General features: G+C 48.0%; 1 protein-coding gene across 3 annotated transcripts in view; it reads right to left on the reverse strand.

Annotated features, from left to right (window-relative positions):
* Positions 1-6357, reverse strand: part of LOC105895265 (AP2-associated protein kinase 1) — a 49220-nt gene extending 42863 nt beyond the window's left edge. For 2 of the 3 annotated variants that reach the window (XM_031570977.2, XM_031570978.2), the window contains exon 1: positions 4945-6356. In XM_031570977.2, the coding sequence (XP_031426837.1) occupies positions 4945-5104 (160 nt within the window). In that variant the 5' untranslated portion in view covers positions 5105-6356. Of the gene's footprint in view, positions 1-4944 lie in introns of all 3 variants that reach the window. The other variant, XM_031570976.2, reaches the window with a different exon arrangement.
* Positions 6358-23267: the final 16910 nt, after the last annotated feature.

The raw sequence follows: 23267 nt of genomic DNA on the forward strand, positions 1-23267 counted from the left end.
AAACAACGCCCTGATGTGACTGCCACACCACTCTTTTTAGCAATAGCAGGAGATCAGCAAATGTATTAGTAACACATGGTCATCCTCATCCATTAACTCCCCACAAAACACTCCTCCATCACCCACTATCTCCCTCCACTGAACCTCCTCCTCCACCTCCTCCTCCTCCTCCTCCTCCTCCTCCTCTCCTCCTCCTCATCCACCTCCTCCCCCTCTTCCTCCTCCTCCACTCCTCCTCCTCCTCCTCTTCCTCCTCCACCACCTCCTCCTCCTCCTCCTCCTCTTCCTCCTCCTCCACTCCTCCTCCACCTCCTCCTCCTCTTCCACCTCCTCCTCTTCCTCCTCCTCCTCTTCCACCTCCTCCTCCTCTTCCTCCTCCTCCTCCTCCTCTTCCTCCTCATCCACCTCCTCCTCCTCCACATCCACCTCCTCCTCCACTCCTCCTCCTCCTCCTCCTCCTCCTCCTCCTCCTCTTCCTCCTCTTCCTCCTCCTCACAACACCAGGAGCCACCATGGGCAGGTTTCTGCTGGGACATGAGGAGACAGGCAGGGCCATCATGGCGGGTACACGATCCCCACACCGATATCCTCTCTGCCCCCCTGCCTGGCTGGCTGGCTGGCTGGCTGGTTAGCAGGCTGGCTGGGTGGGTGACCACCTAGCAGCAGCAGGCCCCCTGACTTGCGCGGAGCAGGCTGCCTCTGTGTGTGTGTGTGTGTGGGGGGTGGGGGGGGCTAGCAGATGGAGCCCAGGCCAGCTCCTGATGAATAAATCACTTGCGGCTCCATCCATTATTTACATGCCGGGGCCCTTGCGCCTGACGAGGACGAGAGACGCGCTTCTCTTTCCCCTGGCCACAGGACCAAACCATGCATCCACCACTCAGAACAAAGCCACAGAAGGACAGAGTAGGATACACAATGAGAAAGAGAAAGAGAGCAACTCTGCATTTAATAAAATGAGTAGCCCAAACCAGAGACCTTTGGGTAAACAGAGTTCTAATAGGGGTCAAGCGCAGAGCAGACTGGAGCAACAGAGCACAGATGTGAGCGAGCGTGATGTGGAAATACAGAGCACAGATGCGAGCGAGCGTGATGTGGTAATGCAAAGCAAGTGTTGGATAAAGAGTAATACTGACATACCAGTGGGGTGCCCAAGCTCAGTACCCTAACAAGGACACGGGCAGTAGCCTTACAAGGACACGGGCCAAAGAGTATGCAGCATCCAAGCTCAGTAGCCTAACAAGGACACGGGCCAAAGAGTGTGCAGCAGATGGTGGCCGTTGTGTAGCGATAGCAGTGAAAGCAAAGGAGACTTTAGCCCAATGGGGAACAGGATCGTAAAACTACATTTACATTTAGTCATTTAGCAGATGCTTTTATAGTGTAACAATAAATACAATTTTACATAAGAAAGTCAAGTTAAGTTTACATTACATTTACATTTACATTTAGTCATTTAGCAGACGCTTTTATCCAAAGCGACGTACAAGGGAGAGAACAATCAAGCTACGAGCAATAGAGACCTAGTGTAACAATAAATACTATTTTACATAAGAAATAGATAAAAAAAAGCAGGAATGTGATTACTGTAAGTGCAAGTTAAGTACTAGTAGAAGTGCAAGTTAGGAAGGGAGGTGCTAAACTAAGGCTAAACCCAGCCACTGAAAAGTCCCCTTAGCCCTGTACTGAGAACAGGGTTAATATGGGAGCTGAAAAAAGGATTGCTGTGGAGAAAATGAATTTAAACTCAAACTCGTCCAGCCTTAATGCCCCTTTGAACTACAAGGAAACCCTTCCTAGCATAGAGATAAGGTAACATTTCCTGGACAACAGGAGTAGTGTATCATTGATAAAGATTGCTTCAACCTCAAGACAGAGTTTTTTCCGTACGAAAACAAGCCCAATCCAATCGTTTCTGGAGCTGGCTGAAAAATTCACCACCACGAGAGTTCAGCAAATGGAATGTGTAAATAATGGGATCGTGGTCAGTGAACACCGAACGGTCAGGAGATGGAAGTCCTCGGAGCTAGAAGACGGATGGCTGCGCAGCTCATAAAAAAAGCTCATTACAACACATGGGCACATCTGCCACACAGTCAGGAGGAGTCATTTAGACGGGAAGGGAAAGCGACGCGAAGGCGCCATAGGCTATCTGCTACTGCTGCTACTGCTGCTGCTGCTGCTACTGCTGCTGCTGCTGGGGGTGCTGATGGTGGTGGTGCTGGGGGTGGTGGGGGTGGTGGGGGTGGTGTTGTTGCAGTCAACTGCATTCCCACACGTCACACCCTGCACATCCCCGCGTCAAAGAATGCCAGTGTCTGCCTAACAGAGTTTCTAGTTACATGGTGCAGACACACACATAACCTCTCTCTCTGTATGTGTGTGTGTGTGTGTGTGTGTGTGTGTGTGTGTTCGACCCCAAGCATTTCCTAAAGCCAATCTTAGACTGGGCAAATTCAATGGTTGAAAAATCATTTTCAGCTGTCATCCCCAAACACTTTGCTGACAACATGCACACACAGAGAGAGAGAGCGAGCGAGCGAGCGAGCGAGAGAGAGAGAGAGAGAGAACCTTTCCAAAATGACAACACACACACATTCCATGACACAATAGAGACGGAGACACTCCTCAGCTGAGTCATGAGTGTGTGTGTGCCCCTCCCAAAGCTCTCAAGCGACGTGTGTGTGTGTGTGTGTGTGCCCCTCCCAAAGCTCTCAGGCGACGTGTGTGTGTGTGTGTGTGTCCCCCTCCCAAAGCTCTCAAGCGACATGTGTGTGTGTGTGTGTGTCCCTCCCAAAGCTCTCAAGCGACAGCACAAAGACTTGGCTCACACCACTGCAAGGCTACGACATTCTCTACCTTTTCATTTCAGATATCAGGCTCTCCCTCTCATCCAGCAAGTGGAAGACTCCAATGGAAGAGGCCTTCCACTAGTGTTCTGAGACCTTCAAAAGTCCAGCGCTGCCTCTGTTACTGTAGTCATTAAAAGGCACCCGCGACGCTGCCTCTGTTACTGTAGTCATTAAAGGCACAGTCTTTGATTCTGGCCAAAGGTTGTTGGTATTTGAGCTCAACGGCTTATACTCAGCATAGTCTTGTCTTCATGCAGTAGAGAAAGCGACAAATAAAGAGAAAGCTAAAGTAGGAGAGGTAGAGGTAAAGAGTAAGAGAGTGTGTGTGTGTGTGTGTGTGTGTGTGTGTGTATGTGAATGTGTGTAGAGAGAGAGTGCGAGAAGGATGAGTTACAGTAAAGCCCGCCTCATTACCAGTCACCCTGTCGCATGGATGATTCAGCATCAGACAGCACCACCAAAACAAACAACAACAACAATAAACAACGACAGCGTAAGCATCCTAACATCATCAGTATTTATAGTTATAGCAGTATTACTAGTATTACTACAAGCACTTGTGGAATAGATTAGTAATCTCAAACGGTTATTATACACTTGTCCTTCTGAGGGGCATTCTTTCCACGGCACTCTATCAACTGGAGGAGATGGCATCAGACCATAAAGACGGAAGCCACTGAACTGATACGATGGAGAGACTCAAAGTGCCATTCATCATCACAAGCACGACCCAACCATAGCGTACTCACTGCATGAGCGCTTAGCACCCTTCAGGCGTGACGTGGAAAAGGCAAATGCTAGGCGGTGCCGACAAACCAAGGTCAGCCATGGCACTGAGACGACTCATTTCAGTGCGAAAATAATGGTCACCTCGTCAGTTAATTATTCTACCGATTAGTTAGTCATTGCAGACCTAATAGATCTAACCGTGACAACCCACCTCCAGGACAAGTTGTGTACGTGCTGAAAAATTACAAGATATGGCTCAGACTATATGGAGCAGAGACGATCGTTTCCAATCGCTTACTTTAGTTGGCTGCATTGACTGAACTCTCATACTCTCTCATTTTGGGGCGGGGGGGGGGGGGGGGTGGACACAGGTCAATCCCTCCATCACCCACAGAACCTCTGATGCTTGCACTCCCTGAAATGATGCTCATTAGCCCCTCTAACCTAAATCAGCAAATGACACACCACTCCAATCATTAGCCTAGAGGGAGCTTGAAGGTCCTGGACCTCTGCTACACATAAGACACCTTATGCCAAAAGCCTGTTGGATCCTGGAAGCAGTAGCCCAACATGGGTTGCATTGGTTGTGACTTCATGAGTTGTGAGCAGGGAGAGACAAGTCAGCCCACTGAACCTGACCCCTCCAGCAGCGGACAGCTTAGTCTACTGGACCAGGCAGCTGAGTGAGTGGTGTGGTATGCACCTATATCCTGTGACATTCCCATAAAAGCCTGAAAGTCAATAGGCCCACAAAACACTCGATCCATCTGCATGGGGAGATGAATAGCAGTCTCTCAGGTATGTGCAGGAGAAAGGCTGGAGCCACGCTGACAGCACCCAATTAGAGAGAAGAAGCAAGTGCTTCAAACAGCTCCTATTATGGGTATTCCCCTCAAAGCTTGAGACACCATTGACAGACACACACCCCAAACGCCTCACGACATGACAGGGACCATTGCGCGCGTGCGCTCTCTGTCTCTCTCTCTCTCTCTCTCCCTAAAAAGCCCCATTCACAGTCTGACACAGGGAACCTGATCGACTTCCTAAAGGCCTTGAGGATGTTTTGCATTGTGCACCTGCCTTGCCATGTGTCCTAGCACAGACCAATGCCTGGGGTAGGAGTTGTACGCATTACAACAACACAAGACATTAACATTTTCCTAAAAACCTAACCTGTACAAATAGAACATTGTAGGGTTAGTTTTTAAATGCACTGTGTTTTACTTAGACACGGTAAAATTGGACTGAGTGACAGGTAATGGCTAAAGTTCCCAACATAATCAGCTCTCCGGTATGCAATCTCCTTACTGTCAAGTATGCGCAACTTGCACATGTTGTGGTTGTGTACAGGACTGTCTCTTACCCTCAGCCACGGTCTCCTCCACCGTGACCTGGTAGCGTCCTATGGTGAAAACCCGTCCGATGTAGCTGCCACCACTGCTGGATCCAGTGCCACCTCCACCTCCTCCGGATCCAGGCCCAGAGTTGACTAATTCCCTCCGTGAATCAAAAAACTTCTTCATTTTCCCAGCTGAGGTGCTGTAAACTCAAAGAGTCAATTATGTAACAAGGCTGAAAGGCTGTTAAGCTGAGTAGTGCTGACAGTTCCTTAGGTGCAAAGAATGAACCGACAGCTCACGAGCTGCTGCAAGAGATATGAGGAGCTAATCACACATTGTCTTTTTCCGTATTGCACGTTGATATGCTAAAATCAGCCAAATATCAGCACAAGCCTGCAAAATAGCACATCTGTTTCAGGCTACAAGATGACCAGCGTTTGATTCTTCGAATTCGACAGAGGGTAGCCTTTTACAGTAGCATTCGCTTTTGTTTGATACTTTGAACAAGACACAAAAATACAAATCCAGCAGTCGTTTGTGGGAATTCTCGGTTACAGTGAATCGATTTGTTGGTTGCCTTACCAGCAAAATACCCGACAATACAGCAGTTGTTAATCAGATGAGGGTCGTCCTCGTATCCGTTATGCCATGGTACACTAAATCGTAATCAAAATACTGGAATGTTTCCCAAGTGAAACATTACAGAATGATCTTCTGAAATACTGGTTAGCAAGGCGTAGAGGTTGCGAATCCAATTCCAATTAATGTAGCTTGCTAAATAACGTAGCTAACCAGCCCTCACTTGGCATCTGGTCAACTAGCAACCCTGCTGGTTGTTGGAGTGTTGCTTTTAACAAGAAGACACGTAATCCATGTAAACTGTCATCCATGACATTCTCTCATCCTTTCAGTAAATCGGATCCTGCGCTGGTACTTTCAGGATCTTCAGCACTGTCCGTTTCGTTTCCCCGACTGTGTTTGAATGCAGTAGTCCTGCCCGTTGTATTTCCAATTCATTGGCTCCTCTGCTTCTCCAGAACAGAACAGCTGGGTTATGATCCTCGACACCAGGAAATGCAACAAACACACACGCGGAGATGGACAAGACAGGGCAAGCTGGGGACAGATCACTTTATCCCCCTTGCGATGCAGGACGTCTGGGCAAGACTGAAGGAGGGGGGACACTAACTAGCTAGTTAGCCAAAGAGCTAATAAAAATAAATAGCTACTCTAATCTGAATTACGTCATTCCACTGACGAAACGCGATGATTCTAGTTCCGGTAGACATCGAATAGGTAGAACTACAACTACCACTGATCACCTGCATAGTGCATAACAGGTGAAAGCTTGCCTTAGAATAGAGATTTGTAGAGTTGTTTTTGTAATACAAATATCCAGGCCTACTATCTACACAGGCACATGTAATTCCTGATGTATTCGACAAGAAATGACCAACAGAGATATTAAACCATATATGTATGGATATATAACCAAATATTTTTGCAGATTGTATTATCTAAGCTTTTAGAACAAAAACAAGTTTGGTTGATTCAAGCATTTGAGTTCGATTTTGCTCACTGTCTTAACGCGTGAGTAAGTCTGTAGAGGACATTATAAACGTCCAACAAATACTCATGTAGGCCTATTTTAGGCAAATGCCCTCTTTCCACTGGGTGGCGCTGTTTCCTCACATATGAGTCATGGGGTCAATGCTTCTACAGCAGTTTGCCCATGTGTATTTTCTTCTGAAATTACATAAATAGGAACAACGCTTGTTAACTCAATACAAATATATATATATATATATAGTGGGATACATGAAGAGCTGCTGAAAAACTATTCAAATGTTTATGAGTAAACTAGACACCCATTTATTGTACCAGTATGTTGTCAGGTGTAGGGGATTTGTGCAGAAAATGGCCCAGAAGGATAAATGAGCCCCATTCTTTTGTTCCTATAGCTAAAACATATTAGAACGCTCTATAATATCTAGCGCGATGTTGGCCAGCATTCAATATACTGTATGCAAGTTTTGGTATGTGCATGTGAGATTATTTGTCTTGGCCTCCCACAAAATAAAGCAATGTAAGCACAGAACAAGGGTGACTACCATTACAGCAATACATTGATGCACATCTAAACTATAATGGCAGAACAAATATTGTGCCACTTTCTAAATCTATATGGCGAGTGTAATTGACCTAACTACCTCAAGTAAAGTTTGCATTACAGGAAATATGAAAGAAATTTTGATTGGCGACACCAGCATTCTTCCAGTGAATGATTATGAGAGGTTTTAGTCTGGTTTCGTCTGTCTCGGATGCATATCGACGTGATTGTTTGTGTGAGCAGTTGTACCACGCTGCGCCTAATGCTCAGGAATGAAAAGGAAAACACTCGACAAGCATAATGTAACTTTTAATGGTGTCTAAATAATTGAACGCAATTGACCGGGATGAAGAAAGATTGGTCTGGATTCGAGTGATATATGATTACACCGTAATATAGTTATCACCGGTGCCCAGTGTGCAACTGTTTCTTGTGTTGACCTAAAATTAACAATCTGTGATGCATGGTCTTATGAGAACAGACTGGGGGGAAATGACACGCATATTTGATTCCGCCCTCATGTACCCAACACGACTCATGAAATGTCCATACATGGTCAAATCATGGGTATTTCTCACACTATACATCAGAAACTGTTAGACAAAGAAGTTGTCCTTCTCAAAATAGTTGTCACATGCATTCATAGTCACAGTCTCTCACAGACAACACTGAGATTTATGGACACAGAGAATACATGCATTCATAGTCACAGTCTCTCGCAGACAACACTGAGATTTATGGACACAGAGAATACATGCATTCATAGTCATAGTCTCTCACAGACAACACAGAGATGTATACACACAGAATACATGCATTCATAGTCATAGTCATAGTCTCTCACAGACAACACTGAGATGTATACACACAGAATACATGCATTCATAGTCACAGTCTCTCACAGACAACAATGAGATTCATGGATACAGAATACATGCATTCATAGTCACAGTCTCTCACAGACAACACAGAGATGTATACACACAGAATACATGCACACACAGCTGTAGCTACCATCAGGAACCACTTCACCAGAATCTGTGTTTAGACCAACCTCCTAATCATATCCCTAGTGTCATGTTCTCTTCATGCTGAGATTCCAAGATGATACGTACGAGTGATACACACACTACTTGTTTGCTGTTTTGATGATCCTGAGCCTGTGTGTGGGCTGTTTTGGTTACAGTCTCTGTATTCAGTGTAGTCCCTTACTTATTGGGCAGCCTACACACATACTGTAGTATGAGATTGACATGAAAGCCAATTACCTGATTGTAGAGCATTTGAACTGACCTTTCAACTAACCTTTTGTTGAAGCTAAGCTAATGATGTCTTCTGTGGCATTGTGGCATTATCGTCTATAAATTGATTTTAATGGAATATATTTAGTAAAGGTTTGCGGAAAGGTAGACTGAAAATCTTAGTTGTTTGGGCCAGTTTCATGTACTACAGCATGCATATATGTCTTGTAGTGACAAGAATCACAGGACAAAATAAAGAGTCTAAATCAGAGTCTAAAAGTGTCACTATTTGACCATTTGCAGTTTTCAGATCTTACTGCTGAATCTACAAAACGGCATTTGTTTTGTCACAAATTTTGTAACACCAACATCACTAATGTATGATATGAACCTTCATCAATGACAGATCTTAAAATCAACTAAGAAAGCGACCATACAACTACCAGAAATATGATGAACCTTGGCTTCTCTACAAGAAAGAGTAGATCCCAGTATGAACACAAGGTAGAGCTATAACATCTCTGTCTGATCTGTCAGAGAGGAGTCTGCCTGTGGCTATAGGTCCCAGTATGAACACAAGGTAGAGCTATAACATCTCTGTCTGATCAGGCACTGGCATCTGCCTTCATTCGCAGATATCTTGGGTCTGGGATCACGGCCCAGAGGCTTTAGGCTAATCGCCCTTTTGCTCATCTTCCTCCTGCTTGGGAAAAGAGTCAAGCCTAGAAAAGCAACGTCTGGGCCAAAACATACATATTTTAAAAACAAATACTGCTGGCGAAAGCCATGATGAGCTGATACGGTGATGTTCATGCGAGAGTCAAGCCTGTCTGCCTAGCCTGCTCTGACATTTGGCCCTCTTCCTTCTGAATGTGCAGAGTCTTGCAAAAACATCAGGATAGCAGATCTCATACAAATGAGGGGTTTCAAATTAAGCATTGGCCTGACAGACTCCCTTAAAACCTGACCCTAATGCTTTGTTGATTAAAATGAGATATTTGGATGATCACATAGAATGATCGAGTAATGCCGACAATACCTGGGGTTAGGAAAAGCTCAAGACTTCATCATGACCTGAGAGGAACATATGCTCTGGGGTCTACCGAGGAACATATGCTCTGGGGTCTACCGAGGAACACATGCTCTGGGGTCTAGAGAGGAACGTATGCTCTGGGTTCTAGAGAGGAACATATGCTCTGGGTTCTAGAGAGGAACACATGCTCTGGGTTCTAGAGAGGAACACATGCTCTGAGTTCTAGAGAGGAACACATGCTCTGGGTTCTAGAGAGGAACACATGCTCTGGGGTCTAGAGAGGAACATAGTATGCTCTGGGTTCTAGAGAGGAACACGTGCTCTGGGGTCTAGAGAGGAACACATGCTCTGGGGTCTAGGCCCCTGGTTATTTGAGTTGGATTTCCCCTGAAGGTTCATATTGATCATGATGAATCTACACTGTCTGAATGGCACAGGCATAAAAGCAGAATTATAAGTTTGTCTTGGATCTTTACAGACTCCTGCTCGCTCGCATCTCTTTGAAGTTTATTGAAGTGGCACCCCGTCTCTTCATTCTCTCTAATGGGAGGAATGCTTTTATTTGGCCCCTCGTCTGTTTTCCAGGCAAAGGTGCACTATTAAAGACATCTACAAACCCTTTCCCAGGGAGCAGCATTGCAGTCAGACACCCTGGCTGAATGGTACAGTACCCCCGTCTGCATGCAGCTGCCAAGTTGCCAAGACAAATGGTCGTCTGATCATACGTAGAATGTTTAATTCTTTTGTAACCCAACCTATGAATATATTGTAATATACTGTAGCCTGATATTGCTTGATTGATGTGGGATATCCTGGTCAGATGTAGCGTGGGCAATTAGTACAGCCAGTTTATGCCACTGTATTCAAAGGAGACATTAATCTACAATACAAATGAAGTGGTGCCTAATGCCCATCACAGGCAGATGCTGCTGCCCTGAAATACCCCTTTCTCAGCAAAGAGGGGGTCTTCAGGGACTAAAACTGCAATATAACGTGACAAAATGTTTCCAGAAAGGGATTCAAAGTACCTTTTATGAGCAAGACAAGTGAAGAAGTCCTTTTCTCTGCTTAGCATGCGATCAAGGAATGTGTTTTACACAAGCATCACAAACCCTTCACCTCTCACCCCTCACCTCTGACCTCTCACCTCTCACCTCTCACCTCTCACCTCCCACCCCTCACCCCTCCCAAGCAGTTCTGCAGCATCCAAGAAGAGATAAGTTGGTCCTGGAGATGGAGTCCTGTCCCTCATGTTCACTGACGTGCAGCTGTTGCATGAAACCCACCCGGCACCACTAAGCAGCTCCAGACTGTCAGAGGAATCTACCTCATCTCCAATGCAGGGTTTGCTTTGGCTCGGAGCAACAGCAGCGGTGGATGCTGCAGGAGCAGCAGAGGCAGGGGGAGCACCAGAGGCAGAGGCAGGGGGAGCACCAGAGGCAGGGGGAGCAGGAGAGGCAGGGGGAGCAGCAGAGGCAGGGGAGCACCAGAGGCAGAGGCAGGGGGAGCACCAGAGGCAGGGGGAGCAGGAGAGGCAGGGGGAGCAGCAGAGGCAGGGGGAGCACCAGAGGCAGCTCCAGAGGCAGGGGGAGCACCAGAGGCAGCTCCAGAGGCAGGGGGAGCACCAGAGGCAGGGGGAGCAGCAGAGGCAGCAGCAGAGGCAGGGGGAGCACCAGAGGCAGGGGGAGCAGCAGAGGCAGGGGGAGCACCAGAGGCAGGGGAGCACCAGAGGCAGGGGGAGCAGCAGAGGCAGGGGGAGCACCAGAGGCAGCACCAGAGGCAGGGGGAGCTCCAGAGGCAGGGGGAGCAGCAGAGGCAGGGGCAGCACCAGAGGCAGGGGGAGCAGCAGAGGCAGGGGGAGCAGCAGAGGCAGGGGGAGCACCAGAGGCAGGGGGAGCACCAGAGGCAGAGGCAGGGGGAGCACCAGAGGCAGGGGGAGCACCAGAGGCAGCACCAGAGGCAGGGGGAGCACCAGAGGCAGGGGGAGCAGCAGAGGCAGGGGGAGCAGCAGAGGCAGCTCCAGAGGCAGGGGGAGCAGCAGAGGCAGGGGAAGCAGCAGAGGCAGCTCCAGAGGCAGGGGGAGCACCAGAGGCAGGGGCAGCAGCAGAGGCAGGGGAAGCAGCAGAGGCAGGGGGAGCACCAGAGGCAGCACCAGAGGCAGGGGGAGCACCAGAGGCAGAGGCAGGGGGAGCACCAGAGGCAGGGGGAGCACCAGAGGCAGCTCCAGAGGCAGGGGGAGCACCAGAGGCAGCTCCAGAGGCAGGGGCAGCACCAGAGGCAGGGGGAGCAGGAGAGGCAGCTCCAGAGGCAGGGGGAGCACCAGAGGCAGGGGAGCACCAGAGGCAGGGGGAGCACCAGAGGCAGCTCCAGAGGCAGGGGGAGCACCAGAGGCAGGGGGAGCAGCAGAGGCAGGGGAGCACCAGAGGCAGCTCCAGAGGCAGGGGGAGCAGCAGGGGCAGGGGGAGCACCAGAGGCAGGGGGAGCAGCAGAGGCAGGGGGAGCACCAGAGGCAGGGGGAGCACCAGAGGCAGCAGCAGAGGCAGGGGGAGCAGCAGAGGCAGGGGGAGCACCAGAGGCAGGGGGAGCAGCAGAGGCAGGGGGAGCACCAGAGGCAGGAGGAGCACCAGAGGCAGGGGGAGCACCAGAGGCAGCACCAGAGACAGCTCCAGAGGCAGGGGGAGCAGCAGAGGCAGCTCCAGAGGCAAGGGCAGCAGCAGAGGCAGGGGGGGGCACCAGAGGCAGCACCAGAGACAGCTCCAGAGGCAGGGGGAGCAGCAGAGGCAGCTCCAGAGGCAGGGGGGGGCACCAGAGGCAGGGGGAGCACCAGAGGCAGGGGGAGCAGGAGAGGCAGGGGGAGCACCAGAGGCAGCACCAGAGACAGGGGGGGCACCAGAGGAGGAGGGAGACTGTCATGGCCTCGCTACTGAAGAAGATTTCCACTTTATCTCTGTGTGTTCTCCCGACCTTGACACTCCACATGTTCAGACATATCGCCACATCTGGATCCCATCCCCATCCCTGTTTTGGAGGTGGGAGCTCAGTGTGCTCTTGCTTTGGTCCATTCCTGCCTGCGGCTTCTCACACACTCACGGATCAAACACGAATTAACTCCACCATTCATCAGGCGCCTAACGATTTCCACAGACCCAGCCCAAAATGTGCCATTCCTGCCTCTATTAAATGGGGTTAGACAAAGAGAGGGGCTTGCCATTGAAAACAGCCTCAGAATGGTATGATTCACCTGGTTGTCAAGTTCATCATTCTGACACTGTGTGGCTCGGCCATGCTTAAAAAATAATGAATGTGTCCATCCTGCACACTATACCAACACCAGTGAGATCTCAAAACACGATCAGCAGTCTGTTGTTCCAACAGAACACTTTGCACAGCTTCCTACAATTATTGGAGGGGTTCTTCTGACAACTCTGAGCAACTCTGCGGTCTCCTCACGAGACCCAAACATGCGCGCCTGGGCTCGGAGCAGCACAGAAAACCAACGGAGCAGAAAATTGAAGGCAGATTTCCTTGAAGAATCCCGTCCAGGGCCTGGGTGTTGCAGCGTTTTGACTCCGTTTCCGTTGAGTAAGCCTCATTAGCCTGGAGCTGGCTAGCTTTGCGAGTCCTGAAGCCTCCAACTAGCTGAGCCCACAGAGTGGTGAGGCTCACGTGAGAAGAGGCCAGACATTGTCCAGACCCATTCCCAGATCTGATGCTCTCTTTTGGGACATCTGGGAATGGCTGTCGTTTTGCCAGAAAATGTTCTCAATGGAGGCTGTTAAAAAAAAAAAGAGAACAGCGAGGAAAAATATACCACACTGTGTCAAGACGATAGTTAATACCGGAGTTTAACTTTCTTTTAAATATTCAACAGAATCGTAATCAGCAGTACACAGTAAACAAAATGACAAAAAAATTGCAGCAAAGAATTTCCAATTCTCAAGTATTCTCTTAGAATGTCAATCAGTCATACTGCATTCCATCTTGCTACCCTAGTTGCATGGTTGACATTTACGTCAAGCTAGGAAAGAAAGAGAATTCTGTCAGTGAAGTAATGTGTCCAATCAGGAATAGCCCTATATTTGAATAAATCAATATGTTGGTTTGAGTTAGCATGGATCAATGTTATGATTGCTCTTTAAAATGATCATGTGAGGTTGGAAACAGGAGTAGGTTGATGACATGACTCAATCTCCACGATTGATCTTAGCTATTCACGGGTTAACAAGCTAACTGGCTCGTGTCAGTGCCCGCTATGCTGTTTTTGGTATTTGCAAGGAAAGTCTGTTAGTTCTTAGCTCATCCGCTCGCTAACTTTTGGCAAAAACATTCCATTATACCTTAAGCCTTTAGGTGTAGCAGATTAACTGTGCAACTGAAGGTACCTGAGCAGTGGGATGTGCCCCTTAGCATCACAAGTGTACCCTGGAGATAACTAGCCTAATAACTGAAGAACTACAAATACCACTAACAACTAAAGAACTACAAATGACCACTAATAACTACAGAACTACAAATGCCACTAAACACTAAAGAACTACAAATACCACTAATAACTAAAGAACTGCAAATACCACTAATACATTTTTACTAGTGCTCCAAAGGGCTGTGTGTGGAAAACAAATCATGAAGAACACAGTGCAACAGCACAGGAACACAGTTAAAGGTCACATTTGCATAAAGAATCACTCCAAGGTTTTTGTTAGCTAAAACCTGTTTTATCAGCACAGTAATGGGGTCTAAGACTGTTAGCTAAAACCTGTTAGAATCACACACACACACACGCACACACACACACACACACACACACACACACACACACACACACACACACACAAACACACACACACACACACACACACACACGCATGCACTAATATCGCTAACTGTAAGGATAACTAGCCTTACATTGTCCTCTCACAGAGATGACGAGATGTTTATGGTGCGCCGGCGCTGACGGATGTAGCAGCTGCATTCAGCTGTTTACCATAGACATCTATAGATGTCTATGGTGTTTACGAGGTGCAAACAGCGCAAGGGTAGGTGGCCAACAGGGCCGCTCAGCAGGCATTAATAATCAATAGACACAGAGGTTTGAGTCTGCTTGGCACCTCAGGATACTCACAGTGGGAATACATGACCTGATTCAGACGTTTTTCATTACGGCTTTTAATGAGTCATTACTCATTCATACTCATTTAGCTGTCTGAAAAGGAATAAAGTTTGTAATAATGATGACGATCATGGCAGACCCTGCTGGCCTGTTTGAAAGCTTCTTTGTTATTGATCCTGTTTGTTGATTTTGTATTTGAGCATTAAAAGGTTGTATGCCAATTTATGCACTCTGAACATCTACCTGCATGCATTTTCAAGGCAAATGTCCTCCTCTTTCCTTAATGAGGAGTAATGAATGTGATGGCTGAGAAAAACAAGAGAATGAAAACAGACATGCTGGAGTGCTTTCTGCACAGCAGACAGATTTGGAGAGTGCGGAGGTGCAATTAAATGCATCACTTAGTAACAAGCAATAAGCAACATTTTATTTTTTAATTAGTTCTGAGTCGTAATGTTTTCTGAGATAAATACGTGGGGCCTTAAATTCACTGATGGGCAGCAAGCAGAGCAAAAGTCTCTTTAAAATAACATAAAAATGTGCCAATTCAATACCATTTGCAACATTTTAAGCACAAAAAAGGGTGGGTCAGCACAATACTCCCACAAGCCATGACAGCTTTAGTTCATGCGTGACGGCCTTTGCTCATTGTTCATTGCTTTGCTCGTTGCCCGTCATGAAACTAGGGCCCATGATATCTCACTCCAACACGTACTCCATTTGGTGCAGTGGACTCTTGTTGTCTTTTGGGTTTTATCATCCAGAGCCCACCAATCAGCACACAGTAGTGAGGATCGGATCCAGAGCTCGACCAATCAGCACACAGTAGTGAGGATCGGATCCAGAGCTCCACCAATCAGCACACAGTAGTGAGGATCGGATCCAGAGCTCCACCAATCAGCACACAGTAGTGAGGATCGGATCCGGAGCTCCACCAATCAGCACACAGTAGGGAGGATCGGAAGTTGGAGAGAGGAAGGGAAGTGTAAACTTCCCATGGAATGTGCCCCTTCCCTAGAACAGAGAAGGGAAGCGCAACAGCTGCATGTAATCCTGTGTGTGTGTGTGTGTGTGTGTGTGAGTGTGAGTGTTGGGGATATAGGCTATGTGTGTGTGCTGGTTCTTCAAACAGCACAGCAGACTCCAAACACCTAAAGTGTGACCTCCGCCTGACCCCTTCGACCTGTCAGCCATAAATCTCCTCTCACCCCGGAGCTTTCGGTGCCAAGTTGAGGCCCTCACTGAAACACCTCCTCTCCTCTCCTCTCAAATCACTGATCACCTTCCCACTTTCTGGGGGCTCCAGTGCAGTCAGCGGGCCCTATTTGGACACGATCGCATTCATGCTTCATTCTTGCGTGGTCGTATGCGGCTCCTGCGCGACTCATGTCCATGTGGGGCTGTGTCTCTACTGAGCATGCTCAGTCCGAACACGGCGCAATCACCAACCCACCTGCCTCTCGGTAGCGGATCGGTATCAGCCCCTGGCCTGGATAACAAAGCCCTTTTTTAGGCCTTCGCTTGAGTCACAATTACAATCACTGATAACGGGAGGGAGAGAGTCTCTCTGCTCTGGACAAGCATCAAGGGGTTCCGATCTTACCTCAGCGGAGGGAGGGAAAGAGAAAGAGAGAGAGGAGAGAGAGAGAGAGAGAGTGAAGAGAAAGAGAAGAGAGAGAGAGAGAGAGAAAGAGAAAGAGAGAGTGAGAGAGAAAGAGAAAGAGAGAGAGAGTGAAAGAGAAAGAGAGAGAGAGAGAGAGAGTGAGCGTTGTCCTTAAATAGCACCAAGTTTGGAGGTTAACAAACAACTCTTAGAAGTGGAGAGCAAGTAAGGGGCAGATGAATGAAGATAAGACTGAGCTCCGTGGCTCACCTGATTGCTTTGCAGTGAGATGAGGGGATAACAGGAGCGATGGAAGGAGGGAGGGAGAGAGGGAGGGGGGGAAAGAGAGAGGAATGACAGACAGGGTGCTCCTGTGACCAGCGTGGCCAGGCGCGGGGGTGTGGGGGCAAGGGCGAGGGCGCCAGTGTCACACTGGTCCATCCTCCGCCGCCACCACATGCGTCGCAGAGGAGGAAATGATCTTGTCTGCTTTCCAGAAATGGGACTGTGTTCAATTTTACAGACACGAAGGGCCGCTTGTGAAAACGTTTTGCATTTTGGTATTTTGCATTTTGGAGCCCAAAAGCCTGTTCTTAATGCAAAACAGCAAGCAACTACCTGTAGTGAGACGACAAAACTTATTATTAACCTTGGCAAGTAGCCGTTTCAATTTACGCCCCAGAACGGGTGACTGGGCAAGACTTTTCTGCCTTTTTTCCCATCTCTGTCCGCTCACATAAACGTCTGCATACAGAATACACACTCGAGCTCTCACGTCTGCTTAGATGTCTATCACTGTCCCACTGAGAAGCAGCCCACACACACACACTCTCTGAGTCCTGTGCTCTAACTCCCACACACACACACTCTCTGAGTCCTGTGCTCTAACTCACACCCACACACACACACACACACACACATACACACACACACACTCTGAGTCCTCTGCTCTAACTCCCACACACACACACACACACTCTCTGAGTCCTCTGCTCTAACTCCCACACACACACACACACACACACACACACACACACACACACACACACACACACACACACACACACACACACACACACACACATACACTCTCTGAGTCCTGTCCTCTAACTCCCAAAGAGCAGAAACTACTCCTCCCTCGTTCTACCCTTGAACCATCCTTTGACGAGCCCATCGTAATGTGATTAACACAAATATGTATATCATTGGCTGTAGTTTCTGCAGCAGTCATTTCAGCCGTCTTCTGGTAATTGGTCCTGACTTTAGAACGGGGGAATTCCAAAAAGGCATGCATGTTCACTGTAAACAGCAACAGTAAGTGGGAAATGACTGTCTGTGTCTCACACACACACACACACACACACACACACACACACACACACACACACACACACACACACACACACACTCTCTGAGTCCTCTGCTCTAACTCCCACACACACACACACACACACACACACACACACACACACACACACACATGTGTCATGTGTTTGTCTCTCTTTCATGTGAGGCTGAAGTACATCGGGGGGATGTTTTTGAAGATCAGCAGCAGAAAGGGGCTGGAGTAAACAGAGGCGATTCCAGGAGGGGTGAGGTGATAGCGGATAGCCTCTGATGCGACCTTCGCGGCACAGTCCCTCAGGGATCTGCCCGCGGGTTCAAAAGTGTGCCTGCGACCTTTACGTAAACAATGGGCAGAGGTCGGAGGTCGTGCGTCAAAGGAGGATGGAGAGGGAGCGGGGGATCAAAGGAAGACAAAGTAAAGTGCAAAGTGCGGTCAATGCTCGTAATACACACTAAACAAAACAAAAAAACATCCACCATTATGGTTATGACCACACACACAAAAAAGACAGTGGGTGATCTCAAGTAAAAAAAAAAAAAAAATGATTTGGCATTGACCAGGAGTCAGTTGTCTATGCATAGGTCCCCTTGTGGTTAGGTAAGCGTGCATTTGGCTTTTAATTCAATGGCATTTTGTGTCTAAATAAACCAACATGGCTGCCCCCAGAGCAGCAGTGGGCAACTGAGGCCGTATTATTAGTTTATGAGGGTCATGAGAAGCCAGTCCGTTTTCAAGCCAGGTCCAAATCTTCCCAAATCCCAGATTAACCGCTGACTCAGCCCCGTGATCCCTCCAGCACTCCACAAGATCTTTGTGGAATTTTGCACGGGTGCAGATGTACAAGAGAGAGTGTGTGTCTGCCTGTGTGTGTGTGTGTGTGTGTGTGTGTGTACAAGAGAGATTTTATTTGATTTATGTGCATGCATGTGCACGTGCATACATATGCGTGTGCTATTTATGTTTTATTGTTAATATTGTTAATTATTGTTTATGTGCACTTGCAAACATATGCGGTATCATGCACGTGCGCAGGTATATGTGTACAGTTGTGCGTGCATGCCTGTGTGTAGGAGCGTTGCATGTGTGAATGCGTGTCTGCATGGGAGCGAATGCCTGTGTGGGGTAGGTCTTAGCATGTATGTCTGTGTATGCATTCTTCCTTGTGTGCATGCATGTGTATTTGTAAATGTGTGTGAGCATGTGTATTATGTGTGACTGTTTGTGTAAATGCGCACATCTGCAAGTGTGTGTGTGTCTGCGTGTGTGTGTCTGGGTGTGTGTGTGTGTGTGTCTGGGTGTGTGTGTGTGTGTGTGTGTGTGTGTGTCTCTGTGTGTGTGTCTGGGTGTGTGTGTGTGTGTGTGTGTGTGTGTCTGGGTGTGTGTGTGTGTGTGTGTGTGTCTGTGTGTGTGTGTGTGTGTGTGTGTGTGTGTGTGTGTGTGTCTGCGTGTGTGTGTCTGCGTGTGTGTCTGCGTGTGTGTGTGTGTGTCTGCGTGTGTGTCTGGGTGTGTGTGTGTGTGAGTGTGTGTGTGTGTGTGTGTGTGTGTGTCTCTGTGTGTGTGTGTGTGTGTGTGTGTCTGTCTGTGTGTGTGTGAGCAGTGAAACAAGCTCTATGCCATGCCAAATGTGCATGTGGCAGTGAGCCTTTGCTGCGGTCTTCTGCTGTAGAAATATTCACACATCCGCAGCCAGTTATCACTCCTCATGATGCAGCCCGAAGAAGAAGACATGGGCGGCTCATTTGCAACGGATTCCCAATGAATGTTTCATTGGGTGTTAACATTCCCCAGGAAATTCAGCGGAAAAGTGAGGAAGCCTTTTTTTTTTTTAAGCCAAGCCAACAAAAAACAGATGCTTCAGAGTGCAAACTAGAGGGTCACTTGGAGACCTCTGCCAACATCTCACAATGTTACAGAAAGAGAAAAAAAAACCATCCTGGGTGTGCCCCCTTTAATGCGGATCCACTCCAAAATGTAAAGGGTTCTTCCTTGGTTTCTTGACAATTGGCGAATTCATTTTTGCATAGCCCTGCTGACAGAGAAACAGACAGACAAAGAAACCGAACCGAAAACCTAACTGCCTTGGCGGAGTTTATTTTAGCACTTTTACTTGATAAACTGACAGGAACATAACGAGCCTTTCATGAAGTCTTTGGGAGAACACGATTTTGGAATGGAGCTATTTTCCCTCCTTTCGCTTCTATCAGTTCCTCCCTTAAAGTAACCCTAACCCCAACCACCACCATACTAACCCCAACCACCACCATACTAACCCCAACCACCACCACACTAACCCCAACCACCACCATACTAACCCCAACCACCACCACACTAACCCCAACCACCACCACACTAACCCCAACCACCACCATACTAACCCCAACCACCATACTAACCCCAACCACCACCATACTAACCCCAACCACCACCATATTAACCCCAATCACCATACTAACCCCAACCACCACCACACTAACCCCAACCACCACCACACTAACCCCAACCACCACCACACTAACCCCAACCACCACCATACTAACCCCAACCACCACCATACTAACCCCAACCACCACCATACTAACCCCAACCACCACCATGCTAACCCCAACCACCACCATACTAGCCCCAACCACCACCACACTAACCCCAACCACCACCATACTAACCCCAACCACCACCATACTAGCCCCAACCTCCACCATACTAACCCTAACCACCACCATACTAACCCCAACCTCCACCATACTAACCCCAACCACCACCACACCAATCTCAACCACCACCACACTAACCCCAACCACCACCACACTGAGTATACTGCATCACACTAAGTGAGTATACTGCGTCACGCTAAGTGAGTATACTGCTTCACACTAAGTGAGTAACCATTAGTGAATTTCAAACTGCAATAGTAACTGCAATCTCAATTTGCTGATGGCTGGTAAAAAAACTGGTGGGATGCATTGCATGAATGAGTTTGTCTCTTTCTGCTGTTTTCCGACACCGGGTTATGAATAAAGCCACACATCATCTTTATATGCTAAAGCCAAACATGAACAGTAGCCAATTATGGCCGTGTACCCAGAGATCTGTCCAAAAATCCAGTGGGAAGACCCCACACTGGAATGGCATCCTGGATGAGCAGAAAGCTCACACTCTTCCGGGAAGCTGCCTCTCTCCCCTGTGTGTGTGTGTACGGTATGTGTGCATGTATTTGAGAGCGAGGGAGAGTGTGTGTGGTGGAGTGGAGTCACCTGGTCCCCTTACCCGCCAACTGCCCCAATTGCCCCCCGTTGGCGCCTACACAGGCTGGCACTCACCGTGGTCAGTCTAATGAGAGGTCAGAGGTTAGAGGTCACCCAGTGTTTTAAATGACCACCTCCAGGGACCACACAGCACCAGTGGTCAGTCTAATGAGAGGAGAGGTCACCCAGTATCTTAAATGACCACCTCCAGGGACCACACAACATTAGCAGCTGCAGCACATAGGACTGTGAGGTGCCACCTCCCCCTCTGCTTGGGGCAGGGATATGCTCAGTATTTAGATGCTGGTGGAGTTGATTTAGCCAACTGTCTGAACCACATGTTGTAAGTGCATGTGTTTCTTCAATGCACATATATTCGGTGCGGAAGTCTACTTGTCATACACTTTTGTGTATCTGTGTATGTGTGTGTATGAAAGAGAGAAAGAGAGAGTGAGTGAGTGAATGAATAATAGAGTCCTTTGTGTGCCTTGTCTAGACTTTCACACAGTATTGATTTTTAAATTTCAGTAATATGGCACACTGTACAATGGGTTCTTTGAAATGCCTAAAACCTAAAAGTATACTGTAATTCCGAAAATAAATGTTGGCTGAAACTCTATGCATGCATGCATGGTGCGTGTATGCGTGCACGTATGCGTCCGCTAAACTGAGAGGGCCAGACGCACCCCCCCCCCCCCCCCCCCCCCAGCATCTGAGTGCAAGAGTGCATGCAGGAAGCTCATGCCTGGCACCGGCCTTCCTTGATGACAAATGAGAGGCAAACGAGGAGCTCCGGTGAAACGATCCCCGCCAGCAAATCCAATAAGCCATTAGGAGCGGTGTCAAAAGCGTTAGCATCGCATGCTGCTGCTACCGGCGCGGCGGGACAGGAGAGGCAAGCGCCAGCGAAATAACACAAAAGGGCAGCGGCAGCCAAGACAGTGGGCCGAGGCTGAAATAACAAGCCTGCTGAGGACGGCCTCCGCTCCCTCCGACTTCGTGTCTGAGACCTGTCTCTCCATCCCCACTTCATTAGTCACAAATATAAACCCCGGAACTTTCCACTGCACAAATGCTCTCCCTGCTCCAGTGTTTTCCCATTGCCGAGAGAGTATTTTATCAATTTCATTCAAGGCTACGACAGGGATGAATAAGTACTCATACTTTCCAATCTTTAGGGCTGGCAAGATTGAATGAACCAAGTATGCTTGCTTAAATGGATTATTCCATTACATTACTTTGAGGATCTTGAGTAGATGGTATCTTTAGTTTTTTTTGTTCCCAAATAACTAAACACACTGTAGATAAAATAAACAGGTAACACTGGTGAAGAGGGTCAGAGCTTGAAAGAGATAGAGATCGGTGATGGAGGAGATAAGCCATTGTACAGTCCCTCTCTTTCCATTTCAGTTCAGCATCATTTCAAAACTTCCTGGGTTTGGTTTTCTATGTGCAGTGCAAGCCCAGGCCTGTACTACCGCTGTTTTCCAAAGGACAACTCATCCAACATGCTTGTCGGTCGAGGCCTGGCTGCCTTTCTCCAGAACACCGGCTCTGTGGATTTAAAAGCTTTTGGTCACACCAGGCCACCTTTTCTGGCCTGCACAGAACTCTTCCAAGGATCTGGGAACAGTCTGGAAGCTTGGAAAAGCTTTAGGAATTGTGTGGTTCCCTTGGGTGCATATGGTAACCATGGGAACCATTCCGATTGGTGCTATCTCCCAACCCAGTAGGGGCCTCTGAGGAGATAAGCCCCGACATGTTTCAGAACAGAGTCCAGACCCGTCTGCTTCCAGCCACTCACACCACTCTCAGAGAGTAGTCAATAGCTGTACAATGCAAAGCTGTGATGTGTATAAGTGAAGCTGTACACTGAGTATATTACAGGTAGACAAAATGTAATTTGCTAAAAGCTCTGATTAGTGTTATCACATGTACACATTGTACGCTGTAAGTTTGTTTTATAGGATGGATGGCTGTTTGCGGTACAGTCTGCTTTTGGTTTTGAATAAGCTTCCTGTTCTCATTCATGATCAGAAATACATACATGTGTGTCATTGTGGAGGCCTGAAAACACTGCAGTGTCTTAAGAGTGCTCTCTAAGGTCCAGATGTGTTTGCACCCCTGCAGGCTGGAAATAATGAAATGTGGTAGAGCAGCACAAACAACAACAACAACAAACAAACAAATGCATAAATGAACACCTTAACACTCATACAGTGCATGCAGTGGGTGTGGCCGTGATTGTGATGGCCTGTTACAAACAAACATGGGATCCTGGCCCTTAGATGTGAATCGGCAGCAGGATATGACGTCAGACAGCGATGAAGCAAAACATCCACTCACTCAAATGCTGATACGACTTCCCATAGCCATTGTGCACTTGGACATCGACCCTGTGAAATATCCTTTGGAAAAAGCCTCAGGCATGGCACACGGAGACTCTTAAGACTACGGGCACCATTGTACTGGGGTAACCAAATGCTGCTGAGGTCCAGCCAGTACGATGTGTGGTCCCCAACACATGCCCACGCTGAGACAGTGTGCTACGCTCCACTTTGTTCGGTTCCAGCCCCTTTTATCTAGTGTGGTACGCTCCACTTTGTTCGGTTCCACCCCCTTTTATCTAGTGTGGTACGCTCCACTGTGTTAGGTTCCA

The sequence above is a fragment of the Clupea harengus genome, chromosome 7 (genome assembly GCF_900700415.2).
Source record: "Clupea harengus chromosome 7, Ch_v2.0.2, whole genome shotgun sequence".
NCBI lineage: Eukaryota > Metazoa > Chordata > Actinopteri > Clupeiformes > Clupeidae > Clupea > Clupea harengus.